The 20414-nt window shown below is 47.8% G+C and overlaps 1 protein-coding gene across 2 annotated transcripts in view; it reads right to left on the reverse strand.

Annotated features, from left to right (window-relative positions):
• AMOTL1 (angiomotin like 1) overlaps positions 1–20414 on the reverse strand; it is a 111745-nt gene that overhangs the window by 46946 nt on the left and 44385 nt on the right. For both annotated transcript variants that reach the window (XM_038761935.1, XM_038761936.1), the window contains 2 exons: positions 11090–11239; positions 2324–3230 (listed from right to left, as the gene is read on the reverse strand). In XM_038761935.1, the coding sequence (XP_038617863.1) occupies positions 2324–3230; positions 11090–11239 (1057 nt within the window). The remainder of the gene's footprint in view (positions 1–2323; positions 3231–11089; positions 11240–20414) is intronic.

Consider the following 20414-nt stretch of genomic DNA (forward strand, 5'->3'; position numbering starts at 1 on the left):
CCTTGCTGCCGGATTCACCCCTGCCTCCGGGCTGGTGGGGGTCTGTGGCACCGGCCTCCCTTTCCCCACTGTAGACGCGCAGGATGTCAATGCGGTCCGCTGATTCTCGAAATTCCCCGGCGGTCAAACCCGACGCCGGCAGACTTTGCTTTTCCCATCTGAGGAGATCTTTCCTAACACCTCTCCAATCTGAAAGGAGCCAGGAAACGGGAAGCAGAAGAGATCCTAGAGGGATCTGCAAATGACTGCTAAGTCGGACTTAGTCCTCCCATCTCCAGGCCAAGGAGCTCGGCCTTTCCGGATCACTAGTTGGCAAAAGCGCTCTACGGGGAGAAAGCGGGGAAAGCCGAGCGGGCCTGATTCGTTCAAAATAAGGCTGAAGGGAACCATTTAAAGATTTTAGGAGCCCGGGGAACGCCTCTTTGGGGATCAAGTGATCTCATTCCAAAGTTTCTCTGTCTGGGCCCCCTGGAATCCAGGCCCACTATTTATCCAGTGGCCCCTGGGGAAGCTTTGAAACCATCCCAGTGGGCGACAGAGTAATAAACAAACAACGTGGGACCTCCTGAAAAGCAGACTAGACCTCAGGATCTGCTTCGGCGGCCTGAGCCCAAAGGAAGTCAGGGATCAAAGGGAAGCGAGAGCCACTCTGGGTCCAAGGCAGCGACAGAGGGGCCTCAGATACCCTCTCTTTCTCTTCAGGATGTGCCAAGCTCCGTCCGCCTGAAATTGGGTCAGCGCGGATGTCACTTTGTTGATCCAGTCCGTAAGGGCAGCTGGGCAGGGGGCCATTATAACATGCCGGGAAAAGGTTGACAAAGAAGCCTTTTAGCTCCCGGACTCTGGTCCTCAATGGCTCATCTGTAACATCTTCTGAGACGTTTCGATCCGTCCTGTCCTCACAGCTGCCAAACTCGGCAACCCAGTCACGGGCCAAGCCTTTATATTTATATATGTATTTTTTTTAGTTGCCTTTATTTCTTAAAGTGGCAACTTCACCTCAGCCCCTCTTCTCCATCCATTAATTTGAACACCTACCTCACAACTGACAGCAAAAGCCCTCTTCTATTGCTGATGGACAAACAGTCTCCTCTCTCCTACCCTCCGCTGGAGTTCAAAATAGCAAGACCGTTTAGAGAGAGAAATTTTTCAGTCCAGCTCAGATGAAAAGATTTTATTGAGCCAATTTGCAGGCACGCCGCCTATCTCCGGAAACGAGGCCGGATTAGAAGACGGGGGAGGGATGATCATTCCCAAATTGGCTATCCGAACCAAGCGATCCGCATTTAGTTCAGACGACCCCCTCAAAAGTTCCCTCAATGTACCAGCTATATTTATTGAGCGCTTACTGTACCGTGTGCCCAGCATTGTAGACTAATGAATCAGACCGGGCGGGTGTCAGATTGGGGTCGCCAAACTCAATTTAGTTCAGTCACTCGAACCATCAATTCCCTGACCTACTCTCAGCCACGACTACTCCGTATTCTCGGTTTTCTCCTATCGTGAGGGAAGGTCAAAGTTCAGCCCCAATCACTGCCCCCTCCCTGACCACCAAACGGCGTTAGTCAGGCGTGAAAGCTGAGTGTTTTCTTGTCATCTCTTCCAGAAAATGAAGGGATTAATACCCGAGATTTGACTACTCCCTGCAGGTTTTTAAAAACGCCGCGCGGTCTGTCAGGCCCATTTTAGAAAGCAAAAGCGCAAGCCCTTTGGGAGCTTGGCTCTGCAAGTGGACATTCGGTGACGGGGAGGAAAGAATGTTCCCTTCCTTGATATTTAACTTCCACGGGCTCCCAGGAAGTGCTGAGGAGGCAATGACCCCCAAATCACTGCACCCAGAAACCTAATGCCCGAGGATGGGAGGAAATTCTATTCTCCTGAAAATGTGAAAGACGTGTAGCTGGCAGAAGGCACTTACTGGCCTGCTTTAGGATGGGAGAGGTAGGGCAGAGCGTCTCTGCCGTTCCCCGAGCACCCGATCGACAGAGCACGCGACCGGAATAACGGTGACGCTCGGACCCGGGAACCTGGACGAGGGAATCGATCCCAATGGTAGAGCTCTCTAGAGAAGGAGATTCTTCAGGTTCCCCTGGAAACCCATCCCCTCCGTCTCCCAACCTCCCTCCGAGCCCTAAAACCCAAAGAGAATCGGCAAGAGCCTCTTGACCGTAAGCTTGTTGTGGGCAGGGAATGCGTCCGTTTCTCGTTCCACCGTGGTCTCCCAAGCGCTCAGTCCGGTGCTCCGCACACGGTGAGCGCTCAATAAATACGACTGAGTGATTGAATGGAAAGACCCACAGCCAGCCGGGCTCCCCGCGCTCACCTGGTGACCCCATACTCGGGGGGCGGCTGGTACCTCAGAACGGCGACTTCCGTCCGGGCGGGCTGGGGAGCGGGGTAGGGCTTGACGAGGTCGTGCATCGTCCCGGGATGCTGGTCGTTGTAAAAGAGCCCGTGTTCCTGAGTCTTGCTGAGCGGGGCGATCCCCTGCTTGCCTTTGAAGGGGTACTCGGGGGGCGGCCCCCGGGGGTCCATCGCCTTGCCCGCGGGCTGGGCCGGCCCCGCTCCCGTCTTGAACGCCTTGCCGTTCCCCGAGGTAGGGAGGTGTTGTTTAGCACCGTTCCTCTCCAGCGAGAGCTGCATGATCCGCTCGCTGAGGGAGCGGACGTGGCCCTGCTTGAGTTCCTTGAGGGCGTCGTCCTTGTGGGCCTGGCCGCCGCTGGCCCGGTTCACCGCGGGCCTCCCTTCGGTCCTGGACTTGTGAGCCGTCCCCCCGGCCGGGTAGTAACCGGGGGCGGCCGGCCCCGCCTGCTGCCCCCGGAAGAACTGGGACTGGGCCTTGGCCTCCTCGTAGGTGGGCAGCTCCTCGTTGTTCTGCTGCGGCTGGGCGGCGGCCCGGGCCTGCTTCTCCATCGCCGAGTTGTCCGCCTGGTGTTCCTGCCCCTGCGGTTCCTGGCGGGCCGACTGGTGGACCATTTGTGAGTCCTCTTGAGTCAGGTTCTCCGTGGAAGAAAGGGTGCTGGCGGTGCTGTGGGAGGGTCCTGCGCTGCCCGTGGCCTGGTGCTGGATGGCCAGCAGGTTCATGTTCTCCGTTGGGGTGCCATACCTCAGCTGCTCCTGGATCAGCCGCTGTAGCACTGTCCCGGCCGCCACGTCCTCGGAACCTCTCATCTCCACCTCTGGGATCCTCGGGAAGGTCGCGGGGGGGAGGTTCCGAAGGGGATCCTCGGCTGAAAGAGAGGGACGCTGGTCATAGTAACAGTAATAGCGTAAAAACCAGAAATAAGTAAATAATAACAGTGAGAAGCAGCGGGGCTCAGTGGAAAGAGCCCGGGCGCTGGAGTCGGAGGTCATGGGTTCAAATCCCGGCTCTGCCAATTGTCAGCTGTGTGACTTTGGGCTCATAGTACACAGTACTTAGACTGGAAGCCCCATGCAGGACAGAGACTGTATCTGACCTAATCTGCTTGTACCCATCCCAGCTCTTAGAACAGTGTTTGACGCAGGTTGAGAGAAGCAGCGTGGCTCAGTGGAAAGAGCCCGGGCTTTGGAGTCAGAGGTCATGGGTTCGAATCCCGGCTCCACCACAAGTCCGCTGTGTGACCTTGGTCAAGTCACTTCGCTTCTCTGGGCCTCAGCGACCTCATCTGTAAAATGGGGATTAAGACTGTGAGCCTCCCCGGGGGACAACCTGATCCCCTTGTAACCTCCCCAGCGCTTAGAACAGTGCTTTGCACATAGTAAGCGCTTAATAAATGCCATCATTATTATTATAATAATGGTACTTGTTCAGTGCTTACTGTCGGTCAAGTCCCGGTCTAAGCTCTGAGGTAGATACAAGTTAATGGATTGGACACAGTCCCTGTCCCACATTAGGCTTACACTCTTATCCCCATTTTACAGATGAGGTAACTGAGGCATAGAGAAGTGAAGTCACTTGCCCATGGCCACATGGCAGACATGTGGCGGTGCCACGATTAGAACCCAGGTCCTCCTGACTCCCAGGACTGTGCTATCCACTAAGCCACGCTGCTTTTATAAGTCTATAAGTAGTCGGATCGATTGATCAGTGGTATTCATTAAGCGCTTTTTTGTTTTTTTTATGGTATTTGTTAAGTGCTCAACCTGCGTCAAACACTGTTCTAAGAGCTGGGATGGGTATAAGTAGATTAGGTCAGACACAGTCTCTGTCCTGCATGGGACTCACAGTCTAAGTACTGTGTACTATGAGATTTAATGCCCATTTAATAGACAAGGAAACTTAGGCACAGAGGAGGCAAGCGACTTGACCTAGGTCACCCAGCAAAGCAATTGGCAGAGCCGGGATTAGAACCCAGGTCCTCCGACTCCAAGGCCTGTGCTCTTTTCACTAGGCCACGCTCCTTCTGTATTGTGGAAGCTGTGTGGCTCAGTGGAAAGAGCACGGACTTTGGAGTCAGAGGTCATGGGTTCAAATGCCAGCTCTGCCAACTGTCAGCTGTGTGACTTGGGGCAAGTCACTTAACTTCTCTGTGCCTCAGTTCCCTCATCTGTAAAGTGGGGATTAACACTGTGAGCACCCCATGGGGCAACCTGATCACCTTGTAACCTCCCCAGCGCTTAGAGCAGTGCTTTGCACAGAGTAAGCACTTACCAAATACCATCATTATTATTATTATTATTATTGTGCTCTTCTTACTGTGTTCAGAGAACTGTACTAAGTGCTGAGGAAAGTACAGTATAACAGACTTGGTAAACATGTTTCCTGCCCATGAGGAGCTTACGTCTAAAAGGGGAGAGTCCAGCTATTACCCGTGAATGAATGAATGAAGATATTCATTTGTTTTGTTTGTCTCCTGCTTCCATACTGTGGGCCCGCTGTTGGGTAGGGACTATATCTATATGTCGCCGATTTGTTCTTCCCAAGTGCTTAGTACAGTGCTGTGCACACAGTGAGCGCTCAATAAATACGATTGAATGAATGAATGAAGATATTCATTTGTTTTGTTGTCTGTCTCCCCCTTCTAGACTGGGTGCCCGCTGTTGGTAGGGACTGTATATGTCGCCGATTTGTACTTCCCAAGCGCTTAGTACAGTGCTTTGCACACAGTAAGCGCTCAAGAAATACGATTGAATGAATGAATGAATGAATCCTTGCAGGGTTGGCAAGAGAAGAAGTGGCATCTTTAATTTGGTATTTGTTAAGTGCATACTATGGGCCAAGGGTTTTCCCCCACACAAAATAAGTAGATCGGAAATAATCCCCTTGGGGAATACGGGTTGTCCCACGGGTAGAGCAAGGGCCTGAGAGTTGGAACGTCCAAGGTTCTAATCCCAGCTCCACCACTTTCCTGCTTGGTGACTTTGGGCAAGTCACTTCACTTCTCTATGCCTCAGTTAGCTCACCTGTAAAACAAGGATTTGTCCCTTCAAGGCCCTGCTGAGAGCTCACCTCCTCCAGGAGGCCTTCCCAGACTGAGCCCCTTCCTTCCTCTCCCCCTCGTCCCCCTCTCCATCCCCCCATCTTACCTCCTTCCCTTCCCCACAGCACCTGTATATATGTTTGTACATATTTATTACTCTATTTATTTTACTTGTACATATCTATTCTATTTATTTTATTGTGTTAGTATGTTTGGTTTTGTTCTCTGTCTCCCCCTTTTAGACTGTGAGCCCACTGTTGGGTAGGGACTGTCTCTATATGTTGCCAGTTTGTACTTCCCAAGCGCTTAGTACAGTGCTCTGCACATAGTAAGCGCTCAATAAATACGATTGATGATGATGATGATGATGAAGGATTAAGACTATAAACCCTAAGTGTTATGTGCCGGGTACTGTACTAAGTGCTGGGGTGGCTATAAAATAATCAGGTTGGGCCCAGTCCCCGTCCCACAAAGGGCTCCCAGTCTTAATCTCCATTTTACAGATGAGGTAACTGAGGCACAGAGAAATTAAGTGACTAGCCCAAGGTCACTCAGTGGACATGTGGCAAAGGCAGGATTAGAACCCGGGTCTTATTGACTCCCAGTCCCGTGCTCTATCCCCGAGGCTATCTGAAATTTCCCATCTGAAATTGATTGCAGCCCCCAACTCCCTCTCAGTAGACCCTGAGAATTTATTTTGCCAGCTCGGTAATAATTTGAAGCTAATGAAATGTGAAAAGTACATTGTGGAGCTGGAGGCGCCACTGAATTGCATGGAGCAAAACAATCCCATCCCACCCAACTCTCTGGGTATTTCGGATAATCACACACTCCAGGGCACTCTCGAATCCAATCTTAATCTTCACTCTGGAGGCAAAATGCTTTTTTAAAAATTAGATCCTAAAGTTTCGACTTCTCCAGGAGCCTTTTTTTTAAAAAAAAAAAACCCCTATATTATAAATTTTCAATTAGAGAAAAAAAACTCTACTGAATTGGCAAATTTCTACAATGGCTGAGATCATTATCCCTTGTCTTGGGGTTGGGGGTTGGAGTTGGGGGAAGAAAAGTGGTTTTCTGCAGTGTTTAAAACAGTAGAGAGCCTGTGTGGCCTGCTGGATAGAGCTTGAGCCTGGATGCCAGAAGGACTTGGGCTCTAACCCTAGTTATGCTACTTTTCTGCGGAGTGACCTTGGGCAAGTCACTTCACTTCTCTGGGCCTCAGTAATCTCACCTGTAAAATGGGGATTAAGATTGTGAGCCCCATGTGGGACAGGAACCGGGTGTGGCCTGATTATCTTGTATCTACCCCAGGGCTTAGGATAGTGTCTGGCCCATATTAAGCCCTTAACAAATGCCATTTATATATATATATATATATATATTCCCATATATATACATATATATGCATATTCCCATATATATATATATATGTTATATATATACGGGAAAAAATAGGCTAATAATAATAATAATGGCATTTATTAAGCGCTTACTATGTGCAAAGCACTGTTCTAAGCGCTCTGTGTAAGTAAGTGCTATGGAGATAGGGTTAGTATGAAAGTTCTCAGGGGGCATAAGATGGGGAAATGAGAGGTTAGACGGGGAAGACTTCCTGGAGGACAAGTGATTTTCGATGGACTTTGGCGATGGGGAAATGAGAGGTTAGTCAGGGAAGACTTCCTGGAGGACAAGTGATTTTCGAAGGACTTTGGCGATGGGGAAATGAGAGGTTAGTCAGGGAAGACTGCCTGGAGGACAAGTGATTTTCGAAGGTCTTTGATGATGGGGAAATGAGAGGTTAGTCAGGGAAGACTTCCTGGAGGACAAGTGATTTTCGAAGGTCTTTGATGATGGGGAAATGAGGGGTTAGTCAGGGAAGACTGCCTGGAGGACAAGTGATTTTCAAAGGACTTTGACGATGGGGAAATGAGAGGTTAGTCAGGGAAGACTGCCTGGAGGACAAGTGATTTTCGAAGGTCTTTGGCGATGGGGAAATGAGAGGTTAGTCAGGAAAGACTTCCTGGAGGACAAGTGATTTTCGAAGGACTTTGACGATGGGGAAATGAGCGGTTAGTCAGGGAAGAATTCCTGGAGGACAAGTGATTTTTGAAGGACTTTGATGATGGGGAGAGTTGGTGATGTGTCAGATATGAAGGGAGGGGGGAGTTCCAGGCTAAAAGGAGGATGTGGGCAAGGGGTCGACGGCGAGGGAGACACGACTGAGGTGCCGTGAGGAGGTGGGAGAGAAGTTCGGAAACTTCTTCTGGTTCCCTCAGAGGACTGTTGTCCTCAACAGGGAGACCGCTCCGCTCCTCAGCTTGGCTGCCAGGCCGGCCCAGGGCCTGGACTTAGCGTGGCTAAATGGAAAGGGCATGGGCTTAGGAGGCAAAGGACTCTCTGGGTATTGACTGCTGTGACACCTTGGGAAGCCACTTCACTTCTTTATGCCTCAGTTACCTCATCTGTGAAATGGGGATTAAAACCGTGAGCCCCACGTGGGACAAACCGATCACCTGATATCTACCCCGGGGCTTAGAACAGTGCTTGGCACATAGTAAGCACTTAAGAAGTACCATAATTATTACTATTACTTGGGGCAGCTACACGAGGGAAGTGGTTTGGTTGCTCGCTGCCAACACACACCAGGCTCCTGCTCCCTGCCCGCTTCCGGAGGCCCCCAGGGTTGCCCTTTATGGCCCCAAAAGGGTGCTCTGGGCCCAGAGCGGGGGTAGGGGAGAGAAATTTAGCCCAGAGGGTAAATCGAGGGTAAATACATTTGGTCACCCTCCTGTCCTTTCTCTGTTCAAGAGAAGGTTGGATTTTCTGCCAGTTACTCTAAGCTGTTTATCACCAATGGGAATGTCTTGAGGACCTCTCTTGGTGTATTCCAAAAAAGAAGCGAGGAAATTGCTATTACATAAATTGCTAATTATTAAACAGCTTCTACATGCACACGTGGTCACACACACACACACACACACAGATATGCGTGCGCATGCACTCAGCCAAGGAAAACACGTTCTCATTTCCCAAGAGGAAATTTCTCTTAAGCCTGGTTCCTCAATAGGCTGGCACGCTCAGGAGGTCAGAAAATCAGTCGATGCTGTTTGTTTATTGAGCATCTACTGTGCGCAGAGCACTGTACTAAGCGCTTGGGAGACTATAATAATAATAATAATAATAATAATGACATTTATTAAGCTCCTATTATGTGCGGAGCACTGTTCTAAGCACTTGGGAGACTATAATAATAATAATAATAATGGCATTTATTAAGCTCCTATTATGTGCAGAGCACTGTTCTAAGCTCTGGGGAGCTTACAAGGCAATCAGGTTGTCCCACAGGGGGCTCACAGTCTTAATCCCCATTTTACAGATGAGGTAACTGAGGCCCAGAGAAGTTAAGTGACTTGCCCAAAGTCACACAGCTGACAATTGGCGGAGCCAGGATTTGAACCCATGACCTCTGACTCCAAAGCCCGGGCTCTTTCCACTGAGCCATGCTGCTTCTAGACTGTGAGCCCACTGTTGGGTAGGGACCGTCTCTGTGGGTTGCCAACTTGTGCTTCCCAAGCGCTTAGTACAGTGCTGTGCACACAGCAAGCGCTCAATAAATACGATTGATTGATTGATTCTCTATAACAGAGTGGAGTTGGTAGAAAAGGAACTAGATTCTCCCCACAAAGTGATTCCCAAACTCCCTAGCAGCAGCGTGGCTCAGTGGAAAGAGGACGGGCTTTGGAGTCAGAGGTCGTGGGTTCAAATCCCGGCTCCGCCACTTGTCAGCTGTGTGACTTTGGGCAAGTCACTTCACTTCTCTGGGCCTCAGTTCCCTCATCTGGAAAATGGGGTTGAAGACTGTGAGCCCCACGTGGGACAACCTGATTACCTTGTATCTACCCCAGCGCTTAGAACAGTGCATTGCACATAGTAAGTGCTTAACAAATACCACCATTATTATTATTATTATTATTATTGTTTGGAGAGCGGGGGTCACGCCCACCAACTCTATTGTACTCTCCCAAACCTCAGCACAGTGCTGTGCACAGAATAAGCATTCGATAAGTACTGATGAATCAACAGTTTGACTGATTCGGTAGGAGACTTGCGTTTCCGAAAGGACTCAAGGAAATCGGAAGACTATCTCGAAAGGCAGTTCTGGAGTGGTCTAGAATGGTTTAAGGAAAAGGAGTGGGAAGTGGGAAGGATTATTCTCCTTCTGAATTGCTTGGAGCTTGTTAGAGTTTCCGGGAGTCAGTTCTACCAATCAGTCGGTCGATCAACGGTATTAATTGAGCACTTACTGTGTCCAAAGTATAATACCACAGAGTTGGTAGACACGTTCCCTGCCCACAAGGAACATACAGTCTACCTATCTACCAGAATGCACACATTCGTGATGCGCTTTGGATGAACGCTGGTGTGGAATTAGAAAAAATTTTTTTAATGGCATTTATTAAGCGCTTACTATGTGCAGAGCACTGTTCTAAGCGCTGGGGAACTTACAAGGTGATGAGGTTGTCCCACGTGGGGCTCACAGTCTTAATCCCCATTTTACAGAGGAGGTCACTGAGTCCCAGAGACGTTAAGTGACTTGCCCAAAGTCACCCAGCTGACGAGTGGTGGAGCCGGGATTTGAACCCGCGACCTCTGACTCCAAAGCCCGGGCTCTTTCCACCGAGCCACGCTGCTGCTTCTAACCGGGCACGTCTGCCCGGGTACTGCATGGCGTGACGGCAGAAGAAATGGCACGGACGAAAGGCTGGACCTTGGGAGGGGAAGTGGAGAGAGGGAGGAGTCCATACCCCTGTAGACTGTTGTCTTCCCCTGTAGTGTGGGCAGCGGCGGGTGTGCCTCCAATTCTATGATGTTGTACTCTCCCAAGCACTCAGTACAGTGCTCGGCACACAGAAAGTGTTCACAAATATGATTGACTGATTGACCGACTGAGGCAGACTTGACTGTACATACATGGAGGGAAAGAAAGAAGGGAGGAGAAGAGGAGGGAGGAGGGACAGAGGAGGAGAGAAAGACTAAAGAGGGAAGGAAGGAAAAAAAGGTAGTGGAGGAAAGCAGGAAAGAATTCTCATGGAACTGAGCCGAGTTTTGGCCTGAAAATCCTACAATAAGAGAAGCAGCGTGGCTCAGTGGAAAGAGCCAGGGCTTTGGAGTCAGAGGTCACGGGTTCAAATCCCAGCTCCGCCACTTGTCCGCTGGGTGACTTTGGGCAAGTCACTTCACTTCTCTTTGCCTCAGTTCCCTCCTGTGGAAAATGGGTCCGCTGGGTGACTTTGGGCCAGTCACTTCACTTCTCTTTGCCTCAGTTCCCTCCTGTGGAAAATGGGGATGAAGACTGTGAGCCCCCCACCGTGGGGCAACCTGATCACCTTGTAACCTCCCCAGCGCTTAGAACAGTGCTTTGCACATAGTAAGCGCTTAGTAAATGCCATCATTATTATTATTATTATTATTATTAATACCAAATGCAAAGCAGAGAACAGTCTGTGAAAGCCAAATAATCAGGCTGAATGGCGAGCAAAAGGAAGCATCAGGGCTGAGAAAACAATGGCCCAAATTGTTAACATTTCTTCTAAGTGTAGAAATCCGAAAGACTCAGAGGAGCCAAGAACGGGGAAGGGGAAGCAGCCTCGGTCTCTGAGACATGAATGAAAAGAAAAAGGACTTACCAACTTTGTCCCTCGTGCCACAGCTTCCCTCTGTTGTCAGTGGCGAAGTCTCATACCTGCCAGCAAAGAGCTGAAGGTCCGACAGGAGATAACTGGTGTCTTCCAGGACCTGGGCAGGGCTACCGGGGCTATAACACGCGGGCGAGAGATCTGGAATGAAGAGAATTGGGACGTTAATGCCAATAAACTCCACCGATCTTCCGGTTCTGACTCACAATGGCAGCTGGTGAATCATTTTTCCGACACGGTTCGAGTCGTTCAGTAGGAGGTCGTGCGACTGTTCTTTTGATTCACAAATTTCTGAGGTTACCGTGCTGCGCTCTCTCTTCGGCCACCCAGTTTGGGATGACCAGGGACGCAGTTACAATCGCAAGCCTCCCGGACCTTAGATTAATCAATCAATCGTATTTATTGAGCGCTTACTGGGTGCAAAGCACTGTACTAAGCGCTTGGGAAGTGCAAGATGGCAATATATAGAGACGATCCCTACCCAACAGTGGGCTCACAGTCTAAAAGGGGGAGACAGAGAACAAAACCAAACATACTAACAGAATAAAATAAATAGAATAGATATGCACAAGAACTTTCCCACCGTGCACCACAGAGAACCACGTAAAGAAAGTAAATCGTCAGCGGCCTTAAGTCAGGTTCCGAGAAAGGGGACAGGGAGAGAGAAGCCTGAGAGGAAAATGGTGAGTGTCTCAGCCAAAGCCAAGGGCAGGAAAAAGAGAAGCAGCTCATTCTGGTGGCTACAGCAAAGGCCTGGGAATCAAAAGGACCTGGATTCTGATCCCGGTTCCACCATTTCTGAGCCCCTTCCTTCCTCTCCCCCTCATCCCCCTCTCCATCCCCCCATCTTACCTCCTTCCCTTCCCCACAGCACCTGTATATATGTATATATGTTTGTACATATTTATTACTCTATTTATTTTACTTGTACATATCTATTCTATTTATTTTATTTTGTTAGTACGTTTGGTTTTGTTTTCTGTCTCCCCCTTTTAGACTGTGAGCCCACTGTTGGGTAGGGACCGTCTCTATATGTTGCCAATTTGTACTTCCCAAGCGCTTAGTACAGTGCTCTGCACATAGTAAGCGCTCAATAAATGCGATTGATGATGATGATGATTTCTCTGCTGTGTAACCTTGGGCAAGTCATTTCACTTCTCTGGGCCTCAGTTGCCTCATCTGTAAAATGAGGGCTAACACTGTGAACTCCACAAAGGACACGGACCGATGCGCCCCACCTGATTAGCTTGTACTTGCCCCGGCTCTTAGCAGAGCGTGTGGCACATGCTAAGTGCTTAACTGTATATATGTATATATGTTTGTACATATTTATTACTCTTTATTTATTTTACTTGTACATATCTATTGTATTTATTTTATTTTGTTAATATGTTTGGTTTTGTTCTCTGCCTCCCCCTTCTAGACTGCGAGCCCGCTGTTGGGTAGGGACTGTCTCTATATGTTGCCAACTTGTACTTCCCAAGAGCTTAGTGCGGTGCTCTGCACACAGTAAGTGCTCAATAAATACGATTGATTAGATTGATTGATTAACAAATACCATAAAAAAAGACGTGCATTTCTCCGGGCCACGTGTGAGCCAGCAGCGAGCTGAGAGAAGCGGCGTGGCTCAGTGGAAAGAGCCCGGGCTTCGGAGTCAGAGGTCATGGGTTCAAATCCCGGCTCCGCCAACTGTCAGCTGTGTGACTTTGGGCAAGTCACTTCACTTCTCTGTGCCTCAGTTACCTTCATCTGTAAAATGGGGATTAAGACTGTGAGCCCCCCGTGGAACAACCTGATCACCTTGTAACCTCCCCAGCGCTTAGAACAGTGCTTTGCACGTAGTAAGCGCTTAACAAATACCAACATTATTATTATTATTACTTTACTCACTCTGTTTGTGCTTCTTCATTTCCCAAGCATTTAGTACAGTGCTTGGCACCCTGAAGACGCTCAGTAAATAGACGCTCAGTGAATGCCCACCGCTACTGCATCGGGCACGTAGGGAGAGTCTCAAGTTTCATGTTGCTGTATGTCACTGGGGTTTGGGCCTCTGCCAAACCTTGGCCTTTCAAATCCAGTTTATCAGTTTCAGGCACAACCTGGCGTATGTTTCCTGTTCCAATTAAACCTGACATTTTATTCAAAGTCTTCAGGCCAGGGGCTTGAAGCACTACTTCCATAATACTGATAAAGCCCCCAGAATCTGTGGGAGTTCCCCACAGGAAGGGCCAGGGTTTTTTGTTCTGTTTTGTTTTCTTTTTATCCAGGAACTGTACTGATTGCTGTGGCGGGGTGCGAAATACGGGGAACATTTTCGCCCAGTTAATCTAGACCACAGTGGGAAAACCCAGTCCCGTAAGGGTTTTGAAAAGTAAGATTCCTGGCAAAAAGAATAGTCTTGTTAAAGGAAAACTGTTTTCCCCATTAGCATCAACGTAAAACGTTGTGAAATTAATTCTGTCCATTTGATGGCTATTGCTGGGTTTGCTACTGACCCATTTTCGAAACGTTCCTTGCAGAGGTCACCCTCCGATCCGCGCGGCTCAGTTTTTTGTTGTTTTTTTAAATGGCATTTGTTAAGCCATTTAACAAGGGAAGCAGCGTGGCTCAGTGGAAAGAGCCCGGGCTTTGGAGTCAGAGGTCATGGGTTCGAATCCCAGCTCCGCCACATGTCTGCTGTGTGACCTTGGGCAAGTCGCTTCACTTCTCTGAGCCTCAGTTCCCTCATCTGTAAAATGGGGATGAAGACTGTGAGCCCCACGTGGGACAACCTGATCATTTTGTATCCCCCAGCGCTTAGAACAGTGCTTTGCACATAGTAAGCGCTTAACAAATGCCATCATTAATCAATTAATAAAGCCCTTACGATCTGCCAGGCACTGTACTAAGCGCTGGGGTAGATATAAGATATTCAGGTTGGACACAGTCCTTGTCCCATCTGGGGCTCACCGTCTTAATCCCCATTTTACGGATCATCATCATCATCATCAATCGTATTTATTGAGCGCTTACTGTGTGCAGAGCACTGTACTAAGCGCTTGGGAAGTCCAAGTTGGCAACATAGAGAGACAGTCCCTACCCAACAGTGGGCTCACAGTAACTGAGTCCCGGAGATGTGAAGCGGCTTGCCCCAGGTCACGCAGCAGACGAGTGGCGGAGACGGGACTGGAACCCAGTTTCTTCTGACTCTCGGGACTGTGCTCTCTCCACTAGGCCACACTGCTCGGCCTGTCCTCTAAGCCAGCTGAGCTCTCCCCTGGCGCGGGTGCGTCATATGATGAGTGCAGGACACGGACATGTGTTCTCAATCAGGGTCTTCTGGGCTCCGCTTTCAGAATAACGTCCCGTCAACGGGGGTCGGAGGGCTCCATCCCCAACGCTCGCGCCTCGCTTCCTGCCTTTTCTTCCTTGGAGAGGAAGAACTACTTTGCCAAGCTGTGAGACACCGAGTCCTTCTTCCCTTCCCCACAGCACCTGTATATATGTATATATGGTTGTACATATTTATTACTCTATTCATTTATTTATTTATTTATTTTACATGTACATTTCTATTTTGTTGGTATGTTTGGTTCTGTTCTCTGTCTCCCCCTTTTAGACTGTGAGCCCACTGTTGGGTAGGGACTGTCTCTATGTGATGCCAATTTGTACTTCCCAAGCGCTTAGTACAGTGCTCTGCACATAGTAAGCGCTCGATAAATACGACTGATTGATTGATTGATTGATTGATTGAGTCGTCGGCCTGAATATCAGGCCTAGAGAAGCAGCCTGGCCTAGCGGATAAGGCAGGGGCCTGAGAATCAGAAGGACGTGGGTTCTAATCCCGACTCTGCCGCTTTGACTACATGCTCCACATGGGGACAGGGACTGCGTCTGACCTGATTATCTAGTTTCTACCCCAGTCCTTACTTCGTACAGTGCTTGGCACAGAGTTAAGTGCTTAATAAATACCACAGTTATTATTATTCTTATCATCATCCTCTTCTTTAGTCTGCCCACTGTGAGCCTGTTGTTGGGTAGGTACCGTCCCTATATCATCAATCGTATTTATTCAATCAATCGATCAATCAATCAATCGTATTTATTGAGAGCTTACTATGTGCAGAGCACTGTACTAAGTGCTTGGGAAGTACAAATTGGCAACATATAGAGACAGTCCCTACCCAACAGTGGGCTCACAGTCTTAAAGGGGGAGACAGAGAACAAAACCAAACATACTAACAAAATAAAATAAATAGAATAGATATGTGCAAGTAAAATAAATAAATAAATAAATAGAGTAATAAATCTGTACAAACATATATACATATATACAGGTGCTGTGGGGAAGGGAAGGAGGTAAGATGGGGGGATGGAGAGGGGGATGAGGGGGAGAGGAAGGAAGGGGCTCAGTCTGGGAAGGCGTATTGAGCGCTTACTGTGTGCAGAGCACTGTACTAAGCGCTTGGAAAGTACAAATTGGCAACATGTAGAGACAGTCCCTACCCAACAGTGGGCTCACAGTCTAAAAGACTGTCTCTATATGTTGCCAGCTTGTACTTCCCAAGCGCTTAGTACAGTGTAAGCGCTCCATAAATACGATTGAATGAATGAATGAATAGATCTCATCTGAAATTTTGGTACTGATTTTCCAGTAATTTGGCATCAGTGGGATTTTAGACTATACGGCCAGAACAGAATAGAGCGTGGACTCTTTTCTAGGGGCCTCAGAGAGGGTTTTTCTGTTGATAGCCATCCTTGGCACTCATGGGTACGTGTCAGTTTCAATTATTTACTTTGTCACCACTCTAGTTGTAATTGTATTTAGTAAGTGCTCACGGTGGGCCAAGCATTGTGCTAAGTGTTGGAGAAGATACACGATAACTATTTTTATGTTTGTCTTCCCCATTAAAGTGTAAGCTCCTTCTGAGCAGGAAATGAGTCTCTTCCTTATTCTAGGCTTCCCAAGCACCTAGTACAGTGTGCCACACCAAGTGGATGCTCAATAAATACTATCAATCAATCAATAAATCATATTTATTGAGCACTTACTGTGTGCAAAGCACTGTACTAAGCGCTTGGGAAGCACAAGTTGGCAACATATAGAGGAGACAGTCCCTACCCAACAGTGGGCTCACAGTCTAAAAGGGGGAGACCGAGAACAAAACCAAACATAATAACAAAATAAAATAAATAGAATAGATATGTACAAGTAAAATAAATAAATAAATAGAGTAATAAATACTACTGCTATTACCATCAATCAATGGTATTTATTAAGTGCTTATTGTGTGCAGAGTACGGTATTAACACGTGGTAGAGTACACTCTAACAGAGTTGGTAGACACGTTCCCTGCCCACAGCAAGCTTACAGATGGTATTACTATTACTACTAATAATAATAATAGTGATGGCATTTATTAAGCACTTACTGTGTGCAAAGCACTGTTCTAAGCGCTGGGGAGGTTACAAGGTGATCAGGTTGTCCCCCGGGGGGCTCACAGTCTTCATCCCCATTTTACAGATGAGGTAACTGAGGCCCAGAGAAGTGAAGTGACCTGCCCAAAGTTACACAGCCGACAGTTGGCAGAGCCAGGATTTGAACCCATGACCTCTGACTCCAAAGCCCGGGCTCTTTCCACTGAGCCACGCTGCTTCTCCTCCTACTCCTACTTCTTCTGCTACTACTACCACCACCACTAATAATTGTGGTATTTGTTAAATGCTTACTATGTATCAAGCACTGTACTAAGCGCTGGGGTAGATACAAGATCATCAGGTCCCATCTGGGGCTCATAGCCAAAGCAGGGGGGAGAACAGGCATTGAATCCCCATTTCGCAGATGGGGAAACCGGGGCAGAGAGAAGTTAAGTGACTTACCCAGTGTCACACAGCAGGTAAGGGGCAGAGCCAGGAGGAGAACCCAGGTCCCCCGACTCACTGAGTCTAATCTACTACTATTCCGATCATTTCTCTGGATATTCTGGAGGCGTCTAAAGACAGTAATGTCCTAGCCATTCATCTCTTCTTCCTAATTGCTCTTCTAACATAGCAAATGGAGAACTAAAAAGAGGATCAGTTCGAGGCACGAAGCGTATTTGTAAGCAGGCAGAGACCCTGGCCCCGTCTGGGGACACTCTTTGTCACAAATCTAACAGAAGAGGGTTTTCAAAAGGATGTTTAATTCTTTTTACGGTATTCGTCGAGTGCTTACTGAGTGTCAAACGCCGTTCTAAGAGTTGAAGTCAACCGAAGGGAAATCTCTAGCAAGTTATTTTTTCCCCTACAAACTCTTCTGGAGCATCCAGAAAAGAGGAAAAGCCCTCCAAACGCATCTCGAACCTGGAAAAAAAAAAGTCTTCCAGGAAAACAAAGCAGGCTCCGACCCACCATCCCCACCAAGCCTCATTACGTCCTCGGTGTCGGCTTCACACTTGGGCTTTTGTTTGGTCGCCCTCCTAAAGACCGCTCGGCTGAAATCTCTCTAGACTCATTGGTCTAGACTCTTTTATTTATTTATTTTATTTGTACATATCTATTCTATTTATTTTATTTTGTTAGTATGTTTGGTTTTGTTCTCTGTCTCCCCCTTTTAGACTGTGAGCCCACTGTTGGGTAAGGACTGTCTCTATATGTTGCCAATTTGTACTTCCCAGGCACTTAGTACAGTGCTCTGCACATAGTAAGCGCTCAATAAATACGATTGATTGATTGATTGATTTTAGACTGTGAGCCCACTGTTGGGTAGGGACTGTCTCTATATGTTGCCAATTTGTATTCCCAAGCGCTTAGTACAGTGCTCTGCACATAGTAAGCGCTCAATAAATACGATTGATTGATTGATTGATTTTAGACTGTGAGCCCACTGTTGGGTAGGGACTGTCTCTATATGTTGCCAGTTTGTACTTCCCAAGCGCTTAGTACAGTGCCCTGCACATAGTAAGCGCTCAATAAGTACGATTGATGATGATTGGTCCCATTAGCAATACGGTGGCCTCATCTTTGTACCCGAGTTCTGAGAGTTTAGTAATAAACCGTTGCTCGAGACTGAAGCCGGAAGAGAAAATGTGAGGAGTCAGTCAGTTAGTATTTATTGAGCAAAGCACTGTACTAAGCGCTTGGGAGAGTACAATACAGCAATAAACAGACATATTCCCTGCCCACAATGAGCTTATAGTCCAGAGGGGGAGACAGACACTAATATAAATCAATAAATGAGGCTAACTGCTTGGAAGAGTACAATATAGCAATAAACAGACAAATTCCCTGCCCACAACTTGTGGCTTAGTGGAAAGAGCCCAGGCTTGGGAGTCAGAGGTCATGGGTTCTAATCCCGGCTCCGCCACTTATCAGCTGTGTGACTTTGGGCGAGTCACTTAACTTCTCTGGGCCTCAGTTACCTCATCTGTAAACTGGGGATCAAAACTGTGAGCCCCACGTGGGACAACCTGATTACCCTGCACCTACCCCAGCGCTGAGAACAGTGCTTGGCACATAGTAAGTGCTTAATAAATACCATGATTATTGTACTCCAGAGGGGGAGACAGGCAGGAATATAAATAAATAAATGAATTACAGATTTGTACATAAGTGCTCTGGGGCTGGGAGCAGGGGAAGAATAAATATTCTGTGTCAGGGCGACAAAGAAGGGAGTGGGCGAAGAGGAAAGGACAGCTCAGTCCTGGAGGGCCTCTTGGAGGAGGTGTGCCTTCAATAAGGCTTTAAAGGGGGAGAGTAATTATCTAATGGCTATGTGCAGAGCACTGTACTAAGCACTTGGGAGAATACAATAGAGTATAAAATGGGGGTAAAATACCTGTTCTCCCTCCTTCCCCTTTCAGTGTGGGACATAATATGAGCTTAAGAAATACCATTAAAAATATATATATATAGTAAAAAGTCATGAGACAGTATCTGTAGATCACTTAGAACTCCTTGAAAGGCCAGTTCTCTGTGAGAACAAGGTGTTGGCTCTAATGAGGGCTCAATTCACAATAACTAACAGTTCCATCTGGAAAAAATGAAATTTTGGAGCAAGGAGTGGGTCTCGCCACTTGGCCTTTGCAAATCTTTCTTAACTTTTTGGCTGCTTTGGGAAATCCTCAAGCCACTAGCATTGAGGAGTTTTTAGACTTCGTCCTTTTACTCAAAAGGAGGATAAGGATTCCCTTGACTATCTCCTGGACTAAGACATCATTTCGCAGACCAGAGGACCAGTTTATGTCCCAGCAGGTCGTAATCATGATGGTCCGTATTAAGCACTCTGTGCCCAGAATTGCGCTACACACTGAGGTAGCTACAAGATAATCAGATCAGATAAATAATAAGAATAATTAATTATGGTATTTGTTAAGCATTTACTGTGTGCCCAGGCACTGTTCTAAGCACCGGAGTAGATACAAGGTAATCAGGTTGTCCCACGTGGGGCTCACCCCATTTTACAGATGAGGTAAACTGAGGTACAGAGAAGTGAAGTGACTTGCCCAAAGTCACACAGCAGAATCCGCGACCTCTGACTCCCAAGCCCGGGCTCTTTCCACTAAGCCACGCTGCTTCTCTTTCTCTGTCCCATACTGAGAGGGAGCGAGAGCAGGTATTTTATCCCCATTTCACAGAGGAGGAGACTGAGGCCCAGAGAGATTAAGTGACATTCAAGGAGTCTTTCCTCATCTGTAAAAATGGGCTGAGATATTTCTTCTCTTTCCCCTATGGATTGGGAGCCCCATGTGAGACAGGAACTGATAGTGTCTATTTTAGCACAGTGGTTGGCACAGAGTAGATGCTTCCCAAAAGACCACAATTAATACTGAGGAGAACAAAAGAGCAAGAGGGGTGTGTTCTCCCAAGTCACACAATAAATTGCTGCTGACTTGCTTTGAGTCACAATGTAGAAATTAAAGCTCTGGGAAAACCCTGGCATCCCTCTTCTGTAGAGGAGTGGTCTCGGAAACTCTGACTTCTCAATGGAAGCAGCGTGGCTCAGTGGAAAGAGCCCAGGTTTGGGAGTCAGAGGTCATGGATTCAAATCCCGGCTCTGCCACTTGTCACCTGTGTGACTTTGGGCAAATAACTTCTCTGTGCCTCAGTTCCCTCATCTGTAAAATGGGGATTTAGACTGTGAGCCCCCCGTGGGACAACCTGATCACCTTGTAAGCTCCCCAGCGCTTAGAACAGCGCTTAATAAATGCCATTATAAAAATAAAATAAAAAATGTAACGAGAGGCACTGTGGCCCAGTGGAAAGAGCTTGGGCTGGGGAGTCAGAGGACTTGGCTTCTAATCCTTGCACTGCCACTTGTCTGCCTTGTGACCTTGGGCAAATCACTCAACTTTATTTT

The sequence above is a fragment of the Tachyglossus aculeatus genome, chromosome 20, assembly GCF_015852505.1.
Source record: "Tachyglossus aculeatus isolate mTacAcu1 chromosome 20, mTacAcu1.pri, whole genome shotgun sequence".
Taxonomy (NCBI): domain Eukaryota; kingdom Metazoa; phylum Chordata; class Mammalia; order Monotremata; family Tachyglossidae; genus Tachyglossus; species Tachyglossus aculeatus.